Genomic DNA, 18,256 nt, shown 5'->3' on the forward strand with positions numbered 1-18,256 from the left:
CGATCAGCGGTCTCCCCATTTATGCGGACCTCTGCGGAAGCAGCATCACACAGTATCGATATTGTAGAGATGTGCGCTGTAAATGGTGATGTTCCTTCGAAATTCAGACCTCAAATCGCGGCTATGTTCTCTGAATACCAGTCTCGGAGTGTCTGTTGACTGATTCTTGAAGAAAAACGGCTCTGAAACGGTGTTCAATGGGCTATTTAGTGCGAAATGTAGCCTTGGATTCAGGCTTTCGCTCGCCAACAAGGGACTCGATAGATGCCATGGTGCTCAAGTTTTGAAGGCAATACCTACCAATTTGCTGGAGTTATTATGGGATTTAGCAATCTGGGGATTGTTAACCGTCTAACGTTGGACATAAACCGAGATGAGAAGCAGGTAGGCTGCATGTGTGTCAAAATCTACTCGAGAGAGTTCGATTTCAATATAGGCGAAAAAATCGAAAATGCTGGTACATGTGCTGATAAAAACGGTCACAACTTTTGAAATATTGAAAACGTACATGGGATTTTGCACATATTTGCAGATTATCGACTGCTCTAGTCGGCTGTATAGGCTAGAAGTATTAGGTTGGTCCCAAAATTTAAAAAATAGCCTCTAAATCGAAGCCAATTTACAGTCTTCGCTCGAAGGCGATTAGTAGTGGTCATATTACGCTCCATTTTGCCTTTTCAGGAGAATTGAGAGGTAAATTGTGACTTTCTTGGAAAACTAGAAAGGTTTATGAGCAAGTTGATATAAAATTTGCGGCTAGATGATGCGAAAGAAATATTTGACAGTGTTACGAAAAGTGCCTATTTTTCAATTTTCGAGACGTTGTGACGGGGACTGACAAGGGAAAATATTTTATGGCTTCTAACGCGGCCAGAATATCATTTCAAATCAAACCAAATCTGTTTTAGTTCTTACCTCGGTAAAGTCTTTCAGTTGACAGAGTTTCAGGCAAAATTATTTTTACGCGAAATTGTGTGGGTGTTTCTAAGAAAGACGCCCTCTTAAGTAGGCATTCTAAAGGATTGCAGTCCGGAAACCTAAAAAAAAAACAAGGATAATTTTTCCTCTCAAGGGCAACGCGTGCACGATCATAATATTAACGGATTGAGATTCGCGAATTTTAACATACCGAGTCTCTACCAAACAAAGTTGAAATGAAAGACGATGAACCCTTTACATACGTTTTCTCTTCATTCCCAGAGTGCACACTGCTACGTAGACGTTCGCTATTTGATGGCCGCAGTAGAATCCATGTATAGCCCGCTGACCAACTTCACTGGTTTTCACCAGAACAGCTGAAAGCACAGAAAAGATAAATGTAAAGACACTTGTGTGTTAAGGATGTTTTTGTAGAACCACATGTCCAGAGGATATGAAATGAGCGACTGTCTGGCCTGTAGGCGAATAGTCCTTGCTGATTTCCGTCGTCACTTCCTTAGCGACCATAAACAGTGGCTTCAGGGGTTTTTTTATGTTACCTTTGAACACCTTTTGCATAAATTAGCTTTTAATTTTGTTTCATAATCGAAGTGGAGTTTCACATCCGAGAATAAAATGTCAATCAGTTTGAGCTGGGAAACGAAGACACAGTAAGCATTTTAGGGTACGTTCGTGACGTTTTTAAATATTTCTTTATTTGAACCTCCCGGATGTCTGTTTTCCTTTAATAAAGCTTTTTGCAACTATTTTCCTGGCTTATTTTTTGAGCGATATTTTCTTTTCCCTCGCTATAGATGCTTGGTCTACGTTACTATTTTCTTCACAGATAACTTTTCCAGTTTGCATATCGATAGCATATCGATATCATTGTTTCTTGTGGAAGAATGCCTTGATTTTTTGTGAATAGCGACTTCAAGATTTATTTGGTAATTCTATTCCGAGTTCCCATGCTTGTTGTTTTTGCTTTTTTGCATTGTTCAGTAGACAATAAAATGCCAAAAATTAGTCCAATTTTTTTACATCAAGACAAGTTTATGTCAGGTTTAACGGCTAATAACCGTTACGGAGCGGGTTAATGATATCAATTCACACCTTTTCACAATGCAGATATGTATTTACTTCACTAATCAATATAAAGACGTGTCTTTGCACTTGCAATCCTTTGGGTACAAAATTGAACTTTGAAAACCAGTCCTGTCCCGTACTCCTTTAGAGTTTCTTGGAAAGCCACTTCACTTGAGGCCATGTCAACTCATCTGAATGCAACAACAACTTAGGTTAAGAGAGTAATCCTTCAATTAGCTAACATCGATCAATGATCGCGTAAATTATAAGTAGCGGCAAGTTGATTACACTTTTCGGCCCACTACATGAAGAATAAATTTACTCAGATAACATCGCAAGTTAGTTTAGTTTGACAAGCAAGTACACTGCAAATGTTCAACCTTTTGTACTCTCGTGGATTGGCGGAATTGAACCTTGCAGGGTGTTTAAAAGGCTATTTGGCGCATTGTAGTCGTTCTCTATTCAGATGTGGCTAATTGCATGCTAATAGCCGCGATAAGTCGCTTTGTGCGCGCCGCCCTTAAATTCTCTGGCAAAGTTTTTAAATTTTCTACAAAAGTGTAAGGTTATTTGAAATTATTTTAAGCTTTGGCTATTGGTTGATATCTGAAAACTGACCAGCCTTAAGTTGTACCACGTGCCGAAATATTTTCGACTATAGACACATCGGCGACCCTTTTTAATTTCTTTTCTTTTAGTGTAAAGCTATTGTTTTAAAAAGATTGTGGATCTCAAACAGTATGTTCGATCCACGCAATGCAAAATGTTATGTTTTGGGGGGTTCTTCGAGCTTCTATAAAACGGCCTTAAAAAGTTTTTTTAAGAGCCTTGAAAACTGATTCGTTAACGTTTTATGAAGGTTTTTCGCCAAAACGTCGGTTGCTAATTCATGTACTTTATCTATTAATCTGCAAGGATTACGAAACTAGTGTTGGACTATTTCATGTTGGCTTACGGCAAGCGTGTAGCTTTAAGCCTCATTGGGCACGAAAGCCCTAAAACTAATATCCAGCTTGTTTATTTGGCCAAAGGAATTAGCAAACGTGTTCAGCTTTGGAAGCTCAATGAAACTGCGATATTGCCATGTGCAGAGAAGACCGTTCAAAACCGCCTTTTGGTTCATTTATAAATTTTATTTTATGCAAGATGTTTATCGACGTGCAGTTAGCTTAAGTAAAATGCAGCCCAAAGACTGTTTGCTATTGTGTTTATTCTGGCTTGTTTGGAGCTATTTTTGGCCAAGCGCATTTTTTTTTCATTCATTCATTCTACGAGAAGATCAAAGGATTAGGGTGCGACCTTGGTTAATTTAGGGGTTCAGGCAGTTGTCATAGGAGCAGCCTAGCGGGCTAATCAATTTGACTTTGTGCTTGCATCCAAACTTGCCCTGGGTAAATTCACCCCCGTACATTTGACTTTTTTTCAAATTTGTCCGCACTTTGTGAGTTTTTCACGTGTTCAAGTGCTCAACTTTTCGTATCAGTATAGTAGTGAAATCCCATGCTCCTAAAAGAAGGAAGTGTTTAACTCTAAGTATAAACACTCCGTTTTCAGATGGATAACATTCTCACGTTTTGAACTGAAACAAATTCGGAAAAAGACATCTTGACAGCAGATTTATGTACGTCTTTAGATGAGTGACAAATTAATTTGTACTTAATACTGAGCTGCTGATCTACAACCACGTGTAATAATGTAAAGGTCGACACACCCGAGGGGACAGTCCCTGTGACTAGTCCCTGCAACAAGCCCCGGGGACAGGTTCCTTGTCAACTACCCATTTTTGTCAAAACAAATCTAGTCAGGAGGACCAAATTTGGACCCTGCGAATTGTCCCACGAATTCAACGAGTTCGAATCGAAGGAATAACTCAAAATTAAGGTTGGCACATACTTACTTACTTACTTACTTATCCTCATCGGGCCCATGAGGACTCTTGAGGCCGGGTCATGCTATTTACTTACTTACTTATCCTCATCGGGCCCATGAGGACTCTTGAGGCCGGAAGGTTGGCACATACGAAGTCCCTACCACTAGCACCCTCGTGCAAACTCTTCATGGGACTTGTCCAAGGGACTTTTCCTGTGGACGTCAGCCGACCTTAAAGGAACTGTGTCACGGATTTAAGCCAACTTTAGACGTACGAAAATAACCACCAAACTGATGAGTGAAATGTAAAAATAACTTCTTAAAACAGCGAAGGAACATTTCAGTAACACAGCAAATACCAAAGATGGCAAGGATGGACAAAAATTGAACAAGATACTGATTAAATCGGATTACGAAATGGGTTTTTGAAAAACTGTAATGCTGAACAGTTTTCAAAGTTAAACTAGTTTAACTTTTAATTATAACGCCATGATTTTGTCATTTAGATCCATAGAAGTAATAGCGACCTTTAGATTGGACTACGAGTACGAGATTGAGTACGAGTACGAGTTTTGAAACCAAATTCGTGTGTCTGCTATAATCACTCACCACACCAATCTTTTCCCTAACGTTTATTTATGTGTTAGTCAGCAACAGGAAAGAGTTATAGTTTGGGGGATATAATTGTGTCGAAATTTTAAAGTCGTAAAACTGTGTTATTCCGACCATTCCATCACGCCTCAGTGTCCTCAATTAGCTAAGTAGTGCTGAATGCCTTGACACTTAATGTAATTCCCTTGAAATAGAACTGCTCATAGATTTCCAACAAAACTTTTCCAGTTGATTGTTTACCTTAAGGGAAGTTAAATTTTGAAATAAAAAAGGGGGTTCACCGTATTCGTTTAAGAGCAGAAAGACCTTGTATTTACCATATAATTCCTTATATTTCCTTTGCTAGTACTGGCAAAGTACACGTTTTCGGTGATAATGTATCATTCTGCCATAGAAACTGATCTGTATTCATTTTATAGAAATAATTTGATCGCTACTTTCGAACAAAGAGAACAAAAGGATAGGTCACCGAACTTGTTTATGAGAAAACGATGATTTCTCTCTCGCGGGAGCCAAGAAGCATAGAAAAAAGCTGCCATTTTGTTTATGTGCGCGCGCTAATTACGCGTAAAATTCTGCGCAGTAAGGATGCGCAATGCAATACTAGGGAATCACCTTAAATAAAGTGATTTTATTTTATTTCATTGCTCATGATGGGGCTTATGCTCATGGACTTCAAATGGACTAGATCACACTACTGCCACATTTTGACACGATTTTATTTACCTGATGAATTTTAACCGTGTATAAATAAATTTAATAATAAATAATGTTGTTTCAAGTGGATTAGTTTCTGTTTTAAGCATTATGGTGATTCTACCTTATTTTCTTTAAGTATGATTTGCAAACTGACTATAAACTAGAGTATTCAGTTGCTTCAGAAATCACACACTGAACCGGCCACATGAAATAAACCGTCCTTTTAAATTAAATTTGGGCCTATACAGTTTGTTTAAACTCGCCCAGGTTTGACCCTCTGTATTCCTTTTTGGCCCAAAGTATTTTTCTCACAGTTTTAAACCACTATTTCATAGAAGTTTAGCGCATCACATGGGTCAGCAGTACTCCAAGACTTCTTCAATATGACATCCTTCGTTGCAGCATTCTTGCACTATGTCGGTGGACGAGGTAGCTCGGTTGAATCGTCGAAGGAAGCTTTTGGCTTCTCTTTCACCCTCCAGCACAGACCCTGAATAAATAAAGTACTCAGTATATAATCGCGGTGAAGCACAAGCATATATAAGACCATTGCCTTCTCATGGTTCGAATCAATTTAAACTACGTGAAATGTATGAGATCTCATCTTTTTGAGCCCAAGTTTCTTATCAACAATTTAACTACGAGCCTGAGTTTTCTACGGGCGAATAGTCAACGAGGCACAGCTCAAAGGGGAGCAGTCGAAGAACGAGGGCGAGTAGCCTAACTGTTTAAGTAGGCATTCTAAAGGATTGCAGTCCGGAAACCTAAAAAAAAAACAAGGATAATTTTTCCTCTCAAGGGCAACGCGTGCACGATCATAATATTAACGGATTGAGATTCGCGAATTTTAACATACCGAGTCTCTACCAAACAAAGTTGAAATGAAAGACGATGAACCCTTTACATACGTTTTCTCTTCATTCCCAGAGTGCACACTGCTACGTAGACGTTCGCTATTTGATGGCCGCAGTAGAATCCATGTATAGCCCGCTGACCAACTTCACTGGTTTTCACCAGAACAGCTGAAAGCACAGAAAAGATAAATGTAAAGACACTTGTGTGTTAAGGATGTTTTTGTAGAACCACATGTCCAGAGGATATGAAATGAGCGACTGTCTGGCCTGTAGGCGAATAGTCCTTGCTGATTTCCGTCGTCACTTCCTTAGCGACCATAAACAGTGGCTTCAGGGGTTTTTTTATGTTACCTTTGAACACCTTTTGCATAAATTAGCTTTTAATTTTGTTTCATAATCGAAGTGGAGTTTCACATCCGAGAATAAAATGTCAATCAGTTTGAGCTGGGAAACGAAGACACAGTAAGCATTTTAGGGTACGTTCGTGACGTTTTTAAATATTTCTTTATTTGAACCTCCCGGATGTCTGTTTTCCTTTAATAAAGCTTTTTGCAACTATTTACCTGGCTTATTTTTTGAGCGATATATTTCTTTTCCCTCGCTATAGATGCTTGGTCTACGTTACTATTTTCTTCACAGATAACTTTTCCAGTTTGCATATCGATAGCAGCGAGGCAATTTTGGTCAGAAGCTTGAAAACTTTATATTTTGTTTGGAGCTCCTTGAAATGTTTATGTATGAAAACGGTTTTACAATTCTCTTAGTTCACCAAAAAATATAAAACGAGTTAGCTTCTGGGTAAGCGTTAAACGGTCTTTGCAGCAAAAGAAACGAAACACTAAAAGAAATTAAATGAACTATTATCTATAACTATTAACTAAAAGAGTTGTCAGATATGTAGCACAAAGACTCAGTCAATTTAATGTTTTAATGCATTCAGAACTTAAATAAAATACGTTTTACTTAGTACATGATTGTTGTCAGTAGTCACGGTCAAGAATAAAACAATTCAATTCTAATTACCTCCATTCACGTGAACGTCTGAAAGAAGTAAAATCAACAAGGCAAAGAACCATACATTAAGTCTCTCCATCTGAAAGTTAGAAAGAAAAAATCCCATTTACTTCATTCGCTTTTTATTCTAAGTACAAGAAGAAAACGATTCCATGTTATTTTTTCCTTATGTATTTCTACAGGGAGCATGTGTTGATAAGAGGAATAGACCTTTTTCGCTTGGGCGTTTTGTTGCCCCATTACAGACCATGTGATGATACTCTTGAGAATTCTTGCTTTCAAATTTTCAAATAGTCGCGTGTATATGAATGAATAAATTTTATGTGGATAAAAGGAAAATTCTCTAGAGAAAACAACCCGCCCAAGCGAAAAAGGTCTATTGCCATTGAAAGAACATGACTGCAATTCAGTGAAGTTTTTTTTTTTACCTCAGTGAAGTTTCTGGTTCTCCAGGCTTCCAACAACAGTGAACGGAATTGAAATATCGACTTTTTACAGTGTAGGCGGCTTTTATTGTTGAATCACTCTCAAACTCAGCTCATGTCAGCTGGGGTTCAGCTGTATTCACTCCAAGACAGACTGGCTGCCAACTCAGGGCGTTTATTTGCTTTTATTCCGGTGCGTGTGTAAACTGAATATGTTCATCTGTTGGAATCCACACAGCTTTTGTTTAGATTCACCATAAAAAAAATCCGCCTTATAAAAGCGAGAAAGTTCGATGATAAATCCCACATTGAGAAAGATCGATCTTGTCACATTTTGGTCAAGCACATAGTAAAGCGCTAGGCGCTCGGGTGAAGGCGTCTGGTCCCCCCCCCCCCACTCCTCCCGAGGGAAGGGGGGTTCGGCGGTGTGCTTCGTACATACATAATAAACCTTACCAAAAATTTGATACCCCTTTTCAGTCCAGACGGCATTTTACAATAGACTAAAACTTATAAAATATACTTCCTTCTCAAGCTCTGCACCCACTCCACCGTACGGAAAAGATAGCAGCTGTGTATTTTACCCACAATACCTTGCGAACCAAACGCAGCCAATAGGCACAAAGAAAGCCATATTTTTTGCAAAATTCTTCCCGTAATGTGTATCCTGTGTATAGAAATATTTCGGCTCTGCAAAAAAGTTCAGTTACACCCTTAAGCCAATTTTAAGTTCGGTTTTATTCGATGCAGCCTTAGTTCAGTTTGACAATTTACTCTAGAGTTCAAACATATCCTGAGTCTAAAACTGATGTTTTTAAAAAAAAAAAAAAAAAAAAAAAAACAGAAGAAAACTATTTTTTACTCAAGTTGTCATATTTTTTATTACGGTTTATCGATTTGCACAATTATAAACATGATTTTCAAGGAAAAAACATATATGCAGTTAAGCTTGATAAACTGCGTAGTGCTGAAAGAGGGAGAAAGTTAAACTGATGAAGATGGTAAAAGGAGAGAAATTAAAGTGAAGTGAGAAGAACAACGTGACACTGTGTAATTGGAAGCTGCACCACAAAATAGAAGACAAGCTAACAGGGATGAAAAAACGAACGAACGCAGAGTGACTATAAAAATTAACATATTGATGTTTGCATCCGTAAACATCTAAAATACATACACAATGTTACACAGCCACCAAGATTAGAAGAAGAACTGAGTCAGAACGGCCAGACCAAAGGGAAGGGGAAAAGAACTAGAGATGGAGTCCTCAAAGAAGAAGAAGCAGAGACTAGAGAAAATTGCAGAGCTGGACATCATCAAAGAAGCCGATATACTTGATTTAAGTTAGAGAAAAATAAAATATAGATTTGCTTGGGAGGTTCAAATGCTTTATTACTTACAAAATCACATGCAGTTGAAAACGCAAAGCGCGGATGTCATAGCATATTAAAAAAGACTGAAGGAAATTTTAATATAAGTTATGTGAATGTGTTTTACTCATCCACGTCATTCATGGTCAGTGAAACTTGTTTTGTGGTCAGTGAAGAGTCAGGGAGTTTATTTATCCTAATAAGTGGCAACCTGTAGTTGAACACGTCACAATAATGTTAAAAATCTAGCCTTTATTTTATTGCAAGAGTACCTATATCATTTTCTCTTGTTTGTTGTCGTTACACGCCTAAATGAGAACTTTCCTATACAAATATACAACCGTTATGCAACACTGACACCTCTATTAAATAAGTTAATTTTTTAAGAATCTTTTCTTCTGTCAACAATATTCATAAATTTCTTCATATGCACAACCCTCTGTGCAACACTCCTCAACAATATCTGTACCCGTGGAACGTTTATTTCGTATGGTCTGAGAATGAAGAAATTTTGACGCTTCCTTTTTGTCCATTAATGTAGAACCTAACAACACAACAAGAAAAGAACAGTAGTTATTAAAGTGATGGTTAATTTACAGCAGACTATATTTACCCATATTGTTTCGAGGTAAAAGTTTTCCTTCCGCTCTCTATACATACAAAGTAATTACAACTTGTTTATCCGCACGAACGCACTGCCCTTGACACCTAAAAGAAATGTCCCGGATGACGCATCTTTAAAAAATTGCCCTCAAGTATTTTAATCTCACTGTCCGTCTAAAGGCCATGTTACACGAGAAAATTTTCCTTCCAACTTGCAAAGCAGTGGTGACGTCTGATAAAAGGCAAGTTGCAGAGGGGTGTCTGCGTTCGCAATTTTTGTTTGCAACGCACTCGCTAGGAATTATCATCTTGAAATGTTTCCGTGAGTAAAGGACGTGCTCTGATTGGCTCATTTTTAAACAATTGCGTTGCAAGTTGCGATTGACATGTCACACGCAGCCACTTGTCTCTCGACTATTTTGCAACGCAACATTTTTTTGCATTTCAGGTTGCAAAAATGTAGTGTTACACCTGAAATGTTTTGGCAACTGGCAATGCAATTTTTGTTGCATAGTTTTTTTTGGTTTTGTAGGTTTTTTTTGGTTTTGTAAGCGTTGTAAGTATTTTTTTTGGTTTGTAAGCAATGAATTAAAAAAAAAAAAAGTTGCAAGAAAAATTGCCTCGTGTATAGTGGGACCCCGCTTAAATTACATTAGGGAAATGGTCAAAACTATTGTACTCAGACAGGACCCACCGCTTTGAAAAAAGACAGGTGGTCTCTTCATGTACCCCCCCCCCCCCTCCTCCTTCCCCACCTTAAAAGATGGTGTCATGTTTGTATAGCCCCCACTCTATCAGGAGTAGAAACTAAGAAAAAGATTCAAACATCCTTGTGCCATTTCTCCAGCAATGCAAGCTTCGTGAAAGTCTAAACTCAAATTTTGAAGCCAATAAATTTTGTCCATTTGGCTAATCAGACAGGTGGTATCTTGCATAGTCCCCTACCCCTACACAAGGTGGGTCCTCGTCGAGTACACTTGTTATGGCCACTTCCCTAATACCAACATTTTTTTTAATTTTTAGTCTTTATTTTAACTCTATTCCCCAATGTCTTTCAAAGCTACCAATCAACTATTCCTATTCCTCATCCTTCGCCATCTGAAAGTCATCAAAAACGGCCTGGATTTTCCACTACATATATCACGGCGTATTATCGGGGGGAGGGGGGGGGGGTGGTTTTGTCCATAATGAATCTTGCCAGCCCACCCAGTAGAAGTAGAATAACATGATTTGTGATCTACTTACTGCGTTTCCTCTTTCCACTGTAACACAAAGCGAAGTATGCGTCCATAATTCTGTCACCACAATAGATGCCATCAATCGGGCGACGTCCTACCTCGTATAGTTTATAGTAACGACCTCCTGCTAAAAAAAAGTAGATAAACCGAGATGATAAATTTCACGAGGGGCAGGGGTGGGGGGGGGGGGGGGTGGACAACTTCAGGGTAAATTCGTATACATCGATGATGATGATAAAATTTTTACATCATCATTTCCTGTAGGTTCAATGGCGCTATACAAAGAATAAAGTTATAAAAATATGTATAAAAGCAGAAGTACGTAATCAAAAAGTCTACATCTCTGGTAATGGGTCTTTTGCTGTCAGATTCGCGTGTAGGTTATTTTCATAAAGAGGCGCGCGAGAAAATGACGTAGACGGCTTTTGCCGCGAACAAGTAACCAATTGCGTGAAAGTACTTTTTACAGTGCGCTTTTTTTTGGTTAAACAAATTTTTAAAATAATTAAAGCAAGAAGAGTCCAACTGCTGGAAACAAGCGAACGGCACCACGGAATTTTTTTTGTCGTTTATCAAAACGTGCGTTTAGTGAGTTGTAAACAAAGTGTCCGAAGAGCTTTACAACTTCTTGAATCTGACATACTCCTTTTCACTATATCGTTCGTACTTCATCGCCGTCTTTTCTTTTCAAATTTCAACAAAAAACGACAAAGAATTGCATCTAGCTCATGGCGATGAATATCTGACAGATTTCTTGCTTCGCTTCGCTGCACTTACGTTCACCCAAGTTTTGTACTATTGGAGGTGTTTTGCTCTTGGTTTTTGCTTCTTAGTGACAACGTAGAAAATTTCTCTTTGTTGTTACTATTACTGAAAAGCTCAAAAGGAATAGAAAAACGTAGCAAACTTGACTTATAAAATTCCGCCATTGTCGACTAAAAGTAAAACAGGACAAGTTTACAGGGCTGACGCTATGCTTTGTGCTAATTGGCTAATATCCGCCACATGTTGTTTTTTCTTCGATTTGATTGGCTGAGACGAAACTGTCCAATTTTTCTTAAATTGGACAGTTTGTGAATTTTACCTGAAAGTCCTAATTGAAACTATCCAAATTTAATCCCAAATTGGACAGTTCCCAGAAATTAAGGAAAAATAGCTGCGCTGACAATATAGGATTTACTGACGGCTATATAATTAATGGCTGAAGCGGACAAATCTTCAAACGCACCACCGACAAAATTTGTTCCTGGTAAAACTCGTACGAGAGAAAATCGACTCGCTCTCTCGCGTTCGATGTCCGAGTACAACTAACAATCTCTTACCTTTTACTGTTTCAAAACACAAAACAATAGCCACGAGTGCAACCGTGCTCCAGAAACATGCGTTCTTCATCTGAAAATAAAGAAGAAGAACATCAGAATCCCTCTGAATAGATTCAGTGTAGATAGACATGATACGTTCTACGTGTTTATTTAGCATGCAAATTAAAAAAAAAATAAAAAATATAATCAGTTTACAATTGCTAGTAATGAACAAGGTATACGTAGTACTATAGACTTGGTCCAAGTCGCTCGTTTGATTCGCAGGAGACTGCTGGATATGGAAACGGAGGGCGTGCGCTGGCTTGAAAAACAAAATGGCGGCCAAACTTGGCGGAACGAGCACTTGTCTCACCTGCAGCGCGCCAATTCTGAAATGTGGCGTCACCGGTGGATTTTTCCACCGGTGACGCCATCGAGATTATGTCAATCATATTATTGCGCGCTCTGCTCCCCATTTTAACCGCGCGCTCTGCTTGCGAGTGTGTTTTCCCACAAAAAAAAATGAAGAAAATCACAATTTTAACACACGCCACGACGCGCGTCAAACTGTACACGGCACACGAAACTGGCGTCACCACGATAAAAGAAACCAACTCAATGAAATGATGCAATTTTTCGCGGCAAAAAACGTCAGCCAGAATCGATTTCCTGCAAGGAGACTAAAGTTTTTATGAGTCAGTGAGTCATGAGTCAATAAGTCAAATCTTAAATCGGAGTTATAAATTTGAAAATAGTGCTACCCTTACTAACAAATAAAGCTAACCGCAAGCAAATCAGAGTGGAACTAACCGCAAGCAAACCAGAGTAGAACTAAACGTGAGCAATGTGAAGTGCTTGTAAGCTTACTTGCATTAAGGTAAATCGTGGTTCAATAGATAATATCCTACTTTGTGTAAAAATTAGATTGACTCATGACTCATAGACTCATTACACTCATAAAACAGGGGACCTCCCTGCAAGTGACACAAGTCGCTTATTCTATTCCGCGCCATTCCTCGATTTAGTGTGTCATTCAGTGTGCTTCGTGCATTACGCACGGACAAATAAATTCCGCGCGGTCACTCGCGCACGATTTCAAAACGATCTTTCACTAAAGTATCTCTATCGACACAAAATAAGCGACTTGGAGCAAGTCTAGTAGTAACATCCCACTAGCGTAGAAAGCATGTGAAAGATGGACTGTTTTAAAGCAGATATACGCATTTCTAAGCAGTTACAAAACTGGCTTATCGCCATTTGTTGGATAAAAATTGTCAAATATTATGTACTATGTATGTGGTGTTGATATTGGCTTAATTTGTGTGCTATCAATTCATTCCTTTTAACAGTTTCAAAAGAGCGTAGAGTGTATTCACACGCAAAAAAGGTCAGTTCTCCAGTGTTCGAGGGGCAGTTTCTAAAACTCGACCTCATATTTTGATAAATCTACCTGTTTTATCCAGCGACAATAAATTGGCCTAATTATAAAGAAGAACAGAATAGAAAATCAAATCTATTTTATGTTAAATAGTGTAAAAGAGAATTCTTTCCCGTGTTACGGCATGTATGGGAACAGAACTGTCTTACAGTCGACAAGCTGAACCATGCTATCTGATAAAGCATGGAACCCTTCGTTAATTCAACCATATCTAAAACCTTTGGATAATCCTGATTCTTAGCCTGCGAATACAGTCGCCTCTCATCGCTCTCGGCCAGCACAGCCGCCTCTCATCGCTCTCGGCCAGCTTGGCGTTTCGCGAGAAAGACATCTGCGATTTACAGCCAGACATATCATATATACTGATGACGTAATTGTGTCCCGAATCTTGTCATGGACCCTGATTTGTCAACTAGTTTATTTGCATAATGTATGTGAAATATAACACAAACCGGCCGGGAGCGAAGAGAGGCGGCTGTAACCGCAGGCTTCCTTTATATTCTGGCAAACCTTGGAGTAAACTACTAGAGAGATACTACGCTGCCAGTTTCACCTAACGTGCAGTCGGAGCGCCCATCCTTATTTTGACACATTTTAATAAATATGAAGGCAAATGAATGCACCGTTATTTTACAAAGGGGCATTTCGTGTTGAACTAGCCGGGAGATGGCATAAGTTACGTTGGTGGATTAGTTTGTTTTTCACGGTTTACTGATTTGTGTTTTTTTCTTGGCCAAACATTTGGAACGTATAACCACAGTTGCTTGGTAAGAGCATCATTCACTCTGCTTTAATAGCCACTGATCTTCAATTTATGTGACTGGAAGAGTGTTAAAAGATTTTTATTTGTTAGAAGTTGCATGATTGCATGACCGAGTGGGTTTATGATATACCCTTGAGAACTGGCTTTTCTTTAAAGGGACGGTGACGGCTGAGTTAAGTTTATTTTATTAAGCTTTGCCAAATACTTGCTATGAAACTTAATGTTTGCAAAGAAATTACTTCTATGGATCTAAATGACAAAACCAAAGCTTTATTGGCATGAAATGTGTCTTTCGGGCGTTATAATTTACAGTTACAAGCAAACGAGGCTAACTTTGAAAACTATTCAGACAGACAAACAATATTTCAAAAACCCATATTGCAATCCGTTTCAATCTTTGTCACTTTTGTATTTTCTGTGTTATTGAAATGTTTCTTCACTGTTTTAAGAGGTTATTTTTTATAATTCACGGAATTTGATTGTCATTTCACATACCTAAATTTGCCTAAAATCCGTGACACAGTCTCTTTAGACATTTTTACTGTCAAACTTTGTGGTTATTATGACGTCAGTCAGGTGGCTGATAAAGTGAAAGCATGTGATCGAACAGGACAAAAAAGGGCGGAAAGTGTGAACTAAATAAATATATTATTTTTGGTTTCAGTTTTGTTTAGGTCAGTTATTTTCAAATCAAAGCTTCACAATCTACTCGATATAGTTTCGACAATATTCACATTCACCTAAGTTGAAATTCTGTCAGTGAATGATTTCGCTTCTGAATCACCTTACTTACGCAGATAAACGAGAGCTCTGTAACTTTTAAATAGATGTAAATAGACAAATTAGGTTGCGAAGTTACTCGAGATTATTTCTGTTCATTTTCGACCAGACAGAATCGTCCACTGTTGAAAACGGGACTAAAATCCGACAGCCTTTCAAAGGGGAAGCCCGGTTCAGTATTGAAAATTAAAAATAATCGAGTATTGGTGCTTATTTTAATAGCAATCAATACAATAAATTTTGAACTTAAATTTTAATTTTACATGTAAATTTTTGTAGTTTGAAAAGAGATTAAACAGGAATAATGACCCGCAGCTGGAAAAATAATCCAATACAATGTTGGGATTTTTTAAATTGACACTGAAGCCACAATTTTTACTTCGAAACTTTTGTTATTAGCAATTTATCTCATGTTCCAAGGAGGTACAGAGTTTTTAAACAACTTCACCACATAGCACTTGTAAAACAAATATATTTTACACCCCCAATGCAATTGTACATAGAGAACTTCAACATGTCTCCCGCAGTATTTCCTGTACATTGAGTCAATATCTTTTATTATTTTACCATTTGTGGGGTCTGTTACTACAATGAAGTCTCAATATCCACCGATCAGTTCTCATATAAAATTTTTACGTCAAGTACTGGTGGTTCTGATCTAAAACTGAATAATGGTCTTATAATAACTGAGAAAAACCATGAATGTAAATGTTAACAATTCACTCGCAGACGCTTTCTCTTTTGTGTTTTTGATTCCGTTTCGGTTTTACAGAGAACTACGGAAGAATCGCTACAAACATAATAATTTCCATCACTGGTAATTTAATTCTAGAAATCGCCCGAGCTAGATTTTGAGAACAGTCAATGTCCCGTGTGAAATAATAAATCTATACTTTACTGTACTTTACTTATTTTCGAAATGACTGAAATGTCAGGATGTAATTCAGTTTTGATATTTCGTTTGACCCTCGGTGGGAGAAATGTAAATAAGTCTGAAAGAGTGAGTACAAAAATTGAGGGAATTTTGGCCCACGTCTGCCAAAACGAATCACGACTTGATAGAATATGCTGAGAAAGTTCTCAGTGGTCGTTTTCAGTTTTTAGTAGACTGTTTTTAAACGTCTGTGGCAAACACTGAATCTATTCTAAAAAGAAGGCACAACAGTCTATTTGATCAGGTTGTTCACAAATCTCAATTTTTCATCAAACTAAATTCTACCTACCTCACCTTGCTTTCACAGTTTTGGCGGGAATGCCACCTCCAAAATCAGCTGATACTCGCTGTGAACGCGCGCGGCGGTTTCAGTTGCCAGACAAGGGTTCGAGAAATGCAGCCTTGTTCCTTTTTATTCACGTTCGCTTCGGAACCACGTGGCGGCAAAACACAAAAGGTCTCTTACGTGTATTGTAAAAATATGGCACGAGCATTTGAAGTTTAAACTTCTTTCTACAAACGTCTTTTGTTCGTTAATCACGCTTCCGTTAACTGTCATTGTGTTGATATTTTCCGTTGGTCAACACTGAACAAAATATCTTTAAACCCTTTTAAACTCCAGCGGGCGGAATACTCTCAGAATAATTTCCCCTTTGGTCAGCTGTTTCGCGTGAAATACAAGTCAATTAGTAAAAAATCAACAACTGGCGGGAAAACAGGCGAGAAAATACGGCGAAGAAAGCTTGGGTTGGCCACTCAGTTTTAACTTTATTAGTCGTATTTTAGGGAGACTACCTTGATAACGATTACGTCAGCTAACTTAAATGCTCTTTTCTCTACAAGAGTAGTTCAGGAAATGATAACTGACAGAAACATACAAATCAGATCTGTAACTGACAAAACCTTCTGTTCGTTTAGTGAAGTTTGCAAATTTCATTATCAGTTACTCGAGTTCAATTAGTTGTTTCACAGGAAAACAGTCAATACCTTGTCTACAGCACGCCCTTGTAGGTAAATATTTCTCACCTTGAGTTATGGCCCACGAGACTGGGGGCATTTCCGTGCATTAACGTTGTTTGGTTTACTTATATTTTTTTGCACTCCTCGCGTTTTCTTTCTTTTGTTGTTAAACAGTTCAGACTTGACATGTATAGAATCAAACCCTCGAGTTTTTGGCTACTTAGCTATAATCGAATTTCTAACTTTTGACTTGGAATACTATAGCTAGAAAGATATTAAGTAAAATGTCACGAACGTCAGGAAGGTTTTAAATTTACCACATCCGCCATTTTAAAACTGTTTGGCATGAGAAGGAAGAGTGTTAACAGCTAAGACGAGGTTGTTTCAACCACGATCGAGGCACGTTTTGGTTAAACTGGTAAGCCAAAGTTCAAGAAATTTTAAATAAAAATTTCAAAGTTCAACTCGATAGAAATCATTTGATTGGTCACAATGTGTAACCTACAAGTTAAAAAAGTATTAAGGGACAAGAGGTTTGACTAAAAGCTGACTAAAACAGTTAAAGTCTTTAAATGTGAGAGTCAAATTCCCGTTAATTAGGTTATGCCGCTTTTCTGACAGGCGTGTCCTAATTTTTCTTTTCGTTTTACCTCTTTGCTAGGGTTTACCAGAGCAAGCAAGAAATTGTCACATGTTCGTGTCATTGTTGAACAATTCATCTTCATTATTTATCACCGAGCTTAACATTTACCATCTTTATTATTCACTACACATTTGATGATTTCGACATTGCTGATCCTAGCAGTATCGCAGGACGTGTGTCACATATGAACCTAGTAAATGGCCCAGCTCACCACGAGTCTCTCGTAGCTCAGTTGGTTAGAGCGCCCAACCGGTATCTGGGAGGCCATGGATTCGATTCCCGTCGGGGACTCAGAATTTTTCTTTGTCCCACGCTCGTGTCATGTTGAATACTTCATCTTCAATTTTTATCACCGAGCTTAAAATTTCATCTTTATTATTTCTTATTTACTAAGCAAGAAATTGTTGAACGTGCACGACATGGCCTTCTGTGTTCCTTCTAGTCCCAAGATCAAAACATGAATTCTCGTTATCGCTTATTATGCATTTCTTTTAACGTTAGCTCTGAGAGTTTGGTGGCACATGTGCCAGGTCATGATATTGTTTATTATCAACCTGTCTGCTAGGTAATGCACTAATTCGGCAAACCAAATCATGATCACTTAAGGCTAATGATTGGAAACCACACTTTACACTTATTTGGAGTTTCTTCCGTCAGTTGCAACATTGCCAGGCACGTATGAAGACTGTATGTCGTGGCACGTTTCCACCACGCAATACATTCATTTTAGTATATACCTGGACAATATAAAT

The 18,256-nt window shown here is 38.2% G+C and overlaps 2 protein-coding genes and 1 long non-coding RNA gene across 12 annotated transcripts in view; 1 reads left to right on the forward strand and 2 right to left on the reverse strand.

The window, feature by feature from the left end:
- Positions 1-17,650, forward strand: part of LOC144643761 (uncharacterized) — a 55,609-nt gene extending 37,959 nt beyond the window's left edge. For 6 of the 7 annotated variants that reach the window (XR_013568969.1, XR_013568971.1, XR_013568966.1 and 3 more), the window contains one exon: positions 1,201-1,685. This is a non-coding gene — a long non-coding RNA (uncharacterized LOC144643761). Of the gene's footprint in view, positions 1-1,200; positions 1,686-17,522 lie in introns of those variants that run through there. The other variant, XR_013568967.1, reaches the window with a different exon arrangement.
- Positions 4,961-7,794, reverse strand: LOC144641894 (insulin-like peptide 01). Of its 3 annotated transcripts, none has more exons than XM_078500909.1 (4): positions 7,481-7,794; positions 7,062-7,131; positions 6,093-6,206; positions 4,961-5,674 (listed from the first exon to the last, which is right to left on the reverse strand). In XM_078500909.1, the coding sequence occupies exons 2-4, from the start codon at positions 7,129-7,131 to the stop codon at positions 5,541-5,543; spliced, it is 318 nt and encodes a 105-aa protein (XP_078357035.1). In that variant the 5' UTR covers positions 7,481-7,794; the 3' UTR covers positions 4,961-5,540. The 3 variants fall into 3 exon arrangements, with proteins under 3 accessions (XP_078357035.1, XP_078357034.1, XP_078357033.1); XM_078500908.1 differs by having other exon boundaries at positions 7,300-7,794; XM_078500907.1 differs by lacking the exon at positions 7,481-7,794 and having other exon boundaries at positions 7,062-7,248.
- Positions 9,082-16,582, reverse strand: LOC144641895 (insulin-like peptide 01). 2 transcript variants are annotated; one of them, XM_078500911.1, is made up of 4 exons: positions 16,196-16,582; positions 12,008-12,077; positions 10,693-10,812; positions 9,082-9,388 (listed from the first exon to the last, which is right to left on the reverse strand). In XM_078500911.1, exons 2-4 carry the CDS (start codon positions 12,075-12,077, stop codon positions 9,246-9,248), a joined length of 333 nt encoding a protein of 110 aa, XP_078357037.1. In that variant the 5' UTR covers positions 16,196-16,582; the 3' UTR covers positions 9,082-9,245. The 2 variants fall into 2 exon arrangements, with proteins under 2 accessions (XP_078357037.1, XP_078357036.1); XM_078500910.1 differs by having other exon boundaries at positions 16,191-16,462.
- Positions 17,651-18,256: the final 606 nt, after the last annotated feature.

Source organism: Oculina patagonica, chromosome 2 (assembly GCF_052425735.1).
Source record: "Oculina patagonica isolate OP01 chromosome 2, crgOcupat, whole genome shotgun sequence".
NCBI classification, from domain to species: Eukaryota; Metazoa; Cnidaria; class Anthozoa; order Scleractinia; family Oculinidae; genus Oculina; species Oculina patagonica.

Excerpts from the sequence above, each read along its gene's own strand:
- LOC144641894 (XM_078500907.1), bottom strand. The coding sequence starts at position 7,158 with ATGGGATTTTTTCTTTCTAACTTTCAGATGGAGAGACTTAATGTATGG. Across the intron at positions 6,207-7,061 it reads AGACGTTCACGTGAATGGAG|CTGTTCTGGTGAAAACCAGT; the intron begins GTAATTAGAATT and ends CTGTGCTTTCAG. Across the intron at positions 5,675-6,092 it reads TCTGGGAATGAAGAGAAAAC|GGTCTGTGCTGGAGGGTGAA; the intron begins GTATGTAAAGGG and ends TTATTTATTCAG.
- LOC144641895 (XM_078500911.1), bottom strand. The coding sequence starts at position 12,077 with ATGAAGAACGCATGTTTCTGGAGCACGGTTGCACTCGTGGCTATTGTT. Across the intron at positions 10,813-12,007 it reads GTGTTTTGAAACAGTAAAAG|CAGGAGGTCGTTACTATAAA; the intron begins GTAAGAGATTGT and ends ACTTTTTTTTAG. Across the intron at positions 9,389-10,692 it reads CAGTGGAAAGAGGAAACGCA|GTTCTACATTAATGGACAAA; the intron begins GTAAGTAGATCA and ends TTGTGTTGTTAG.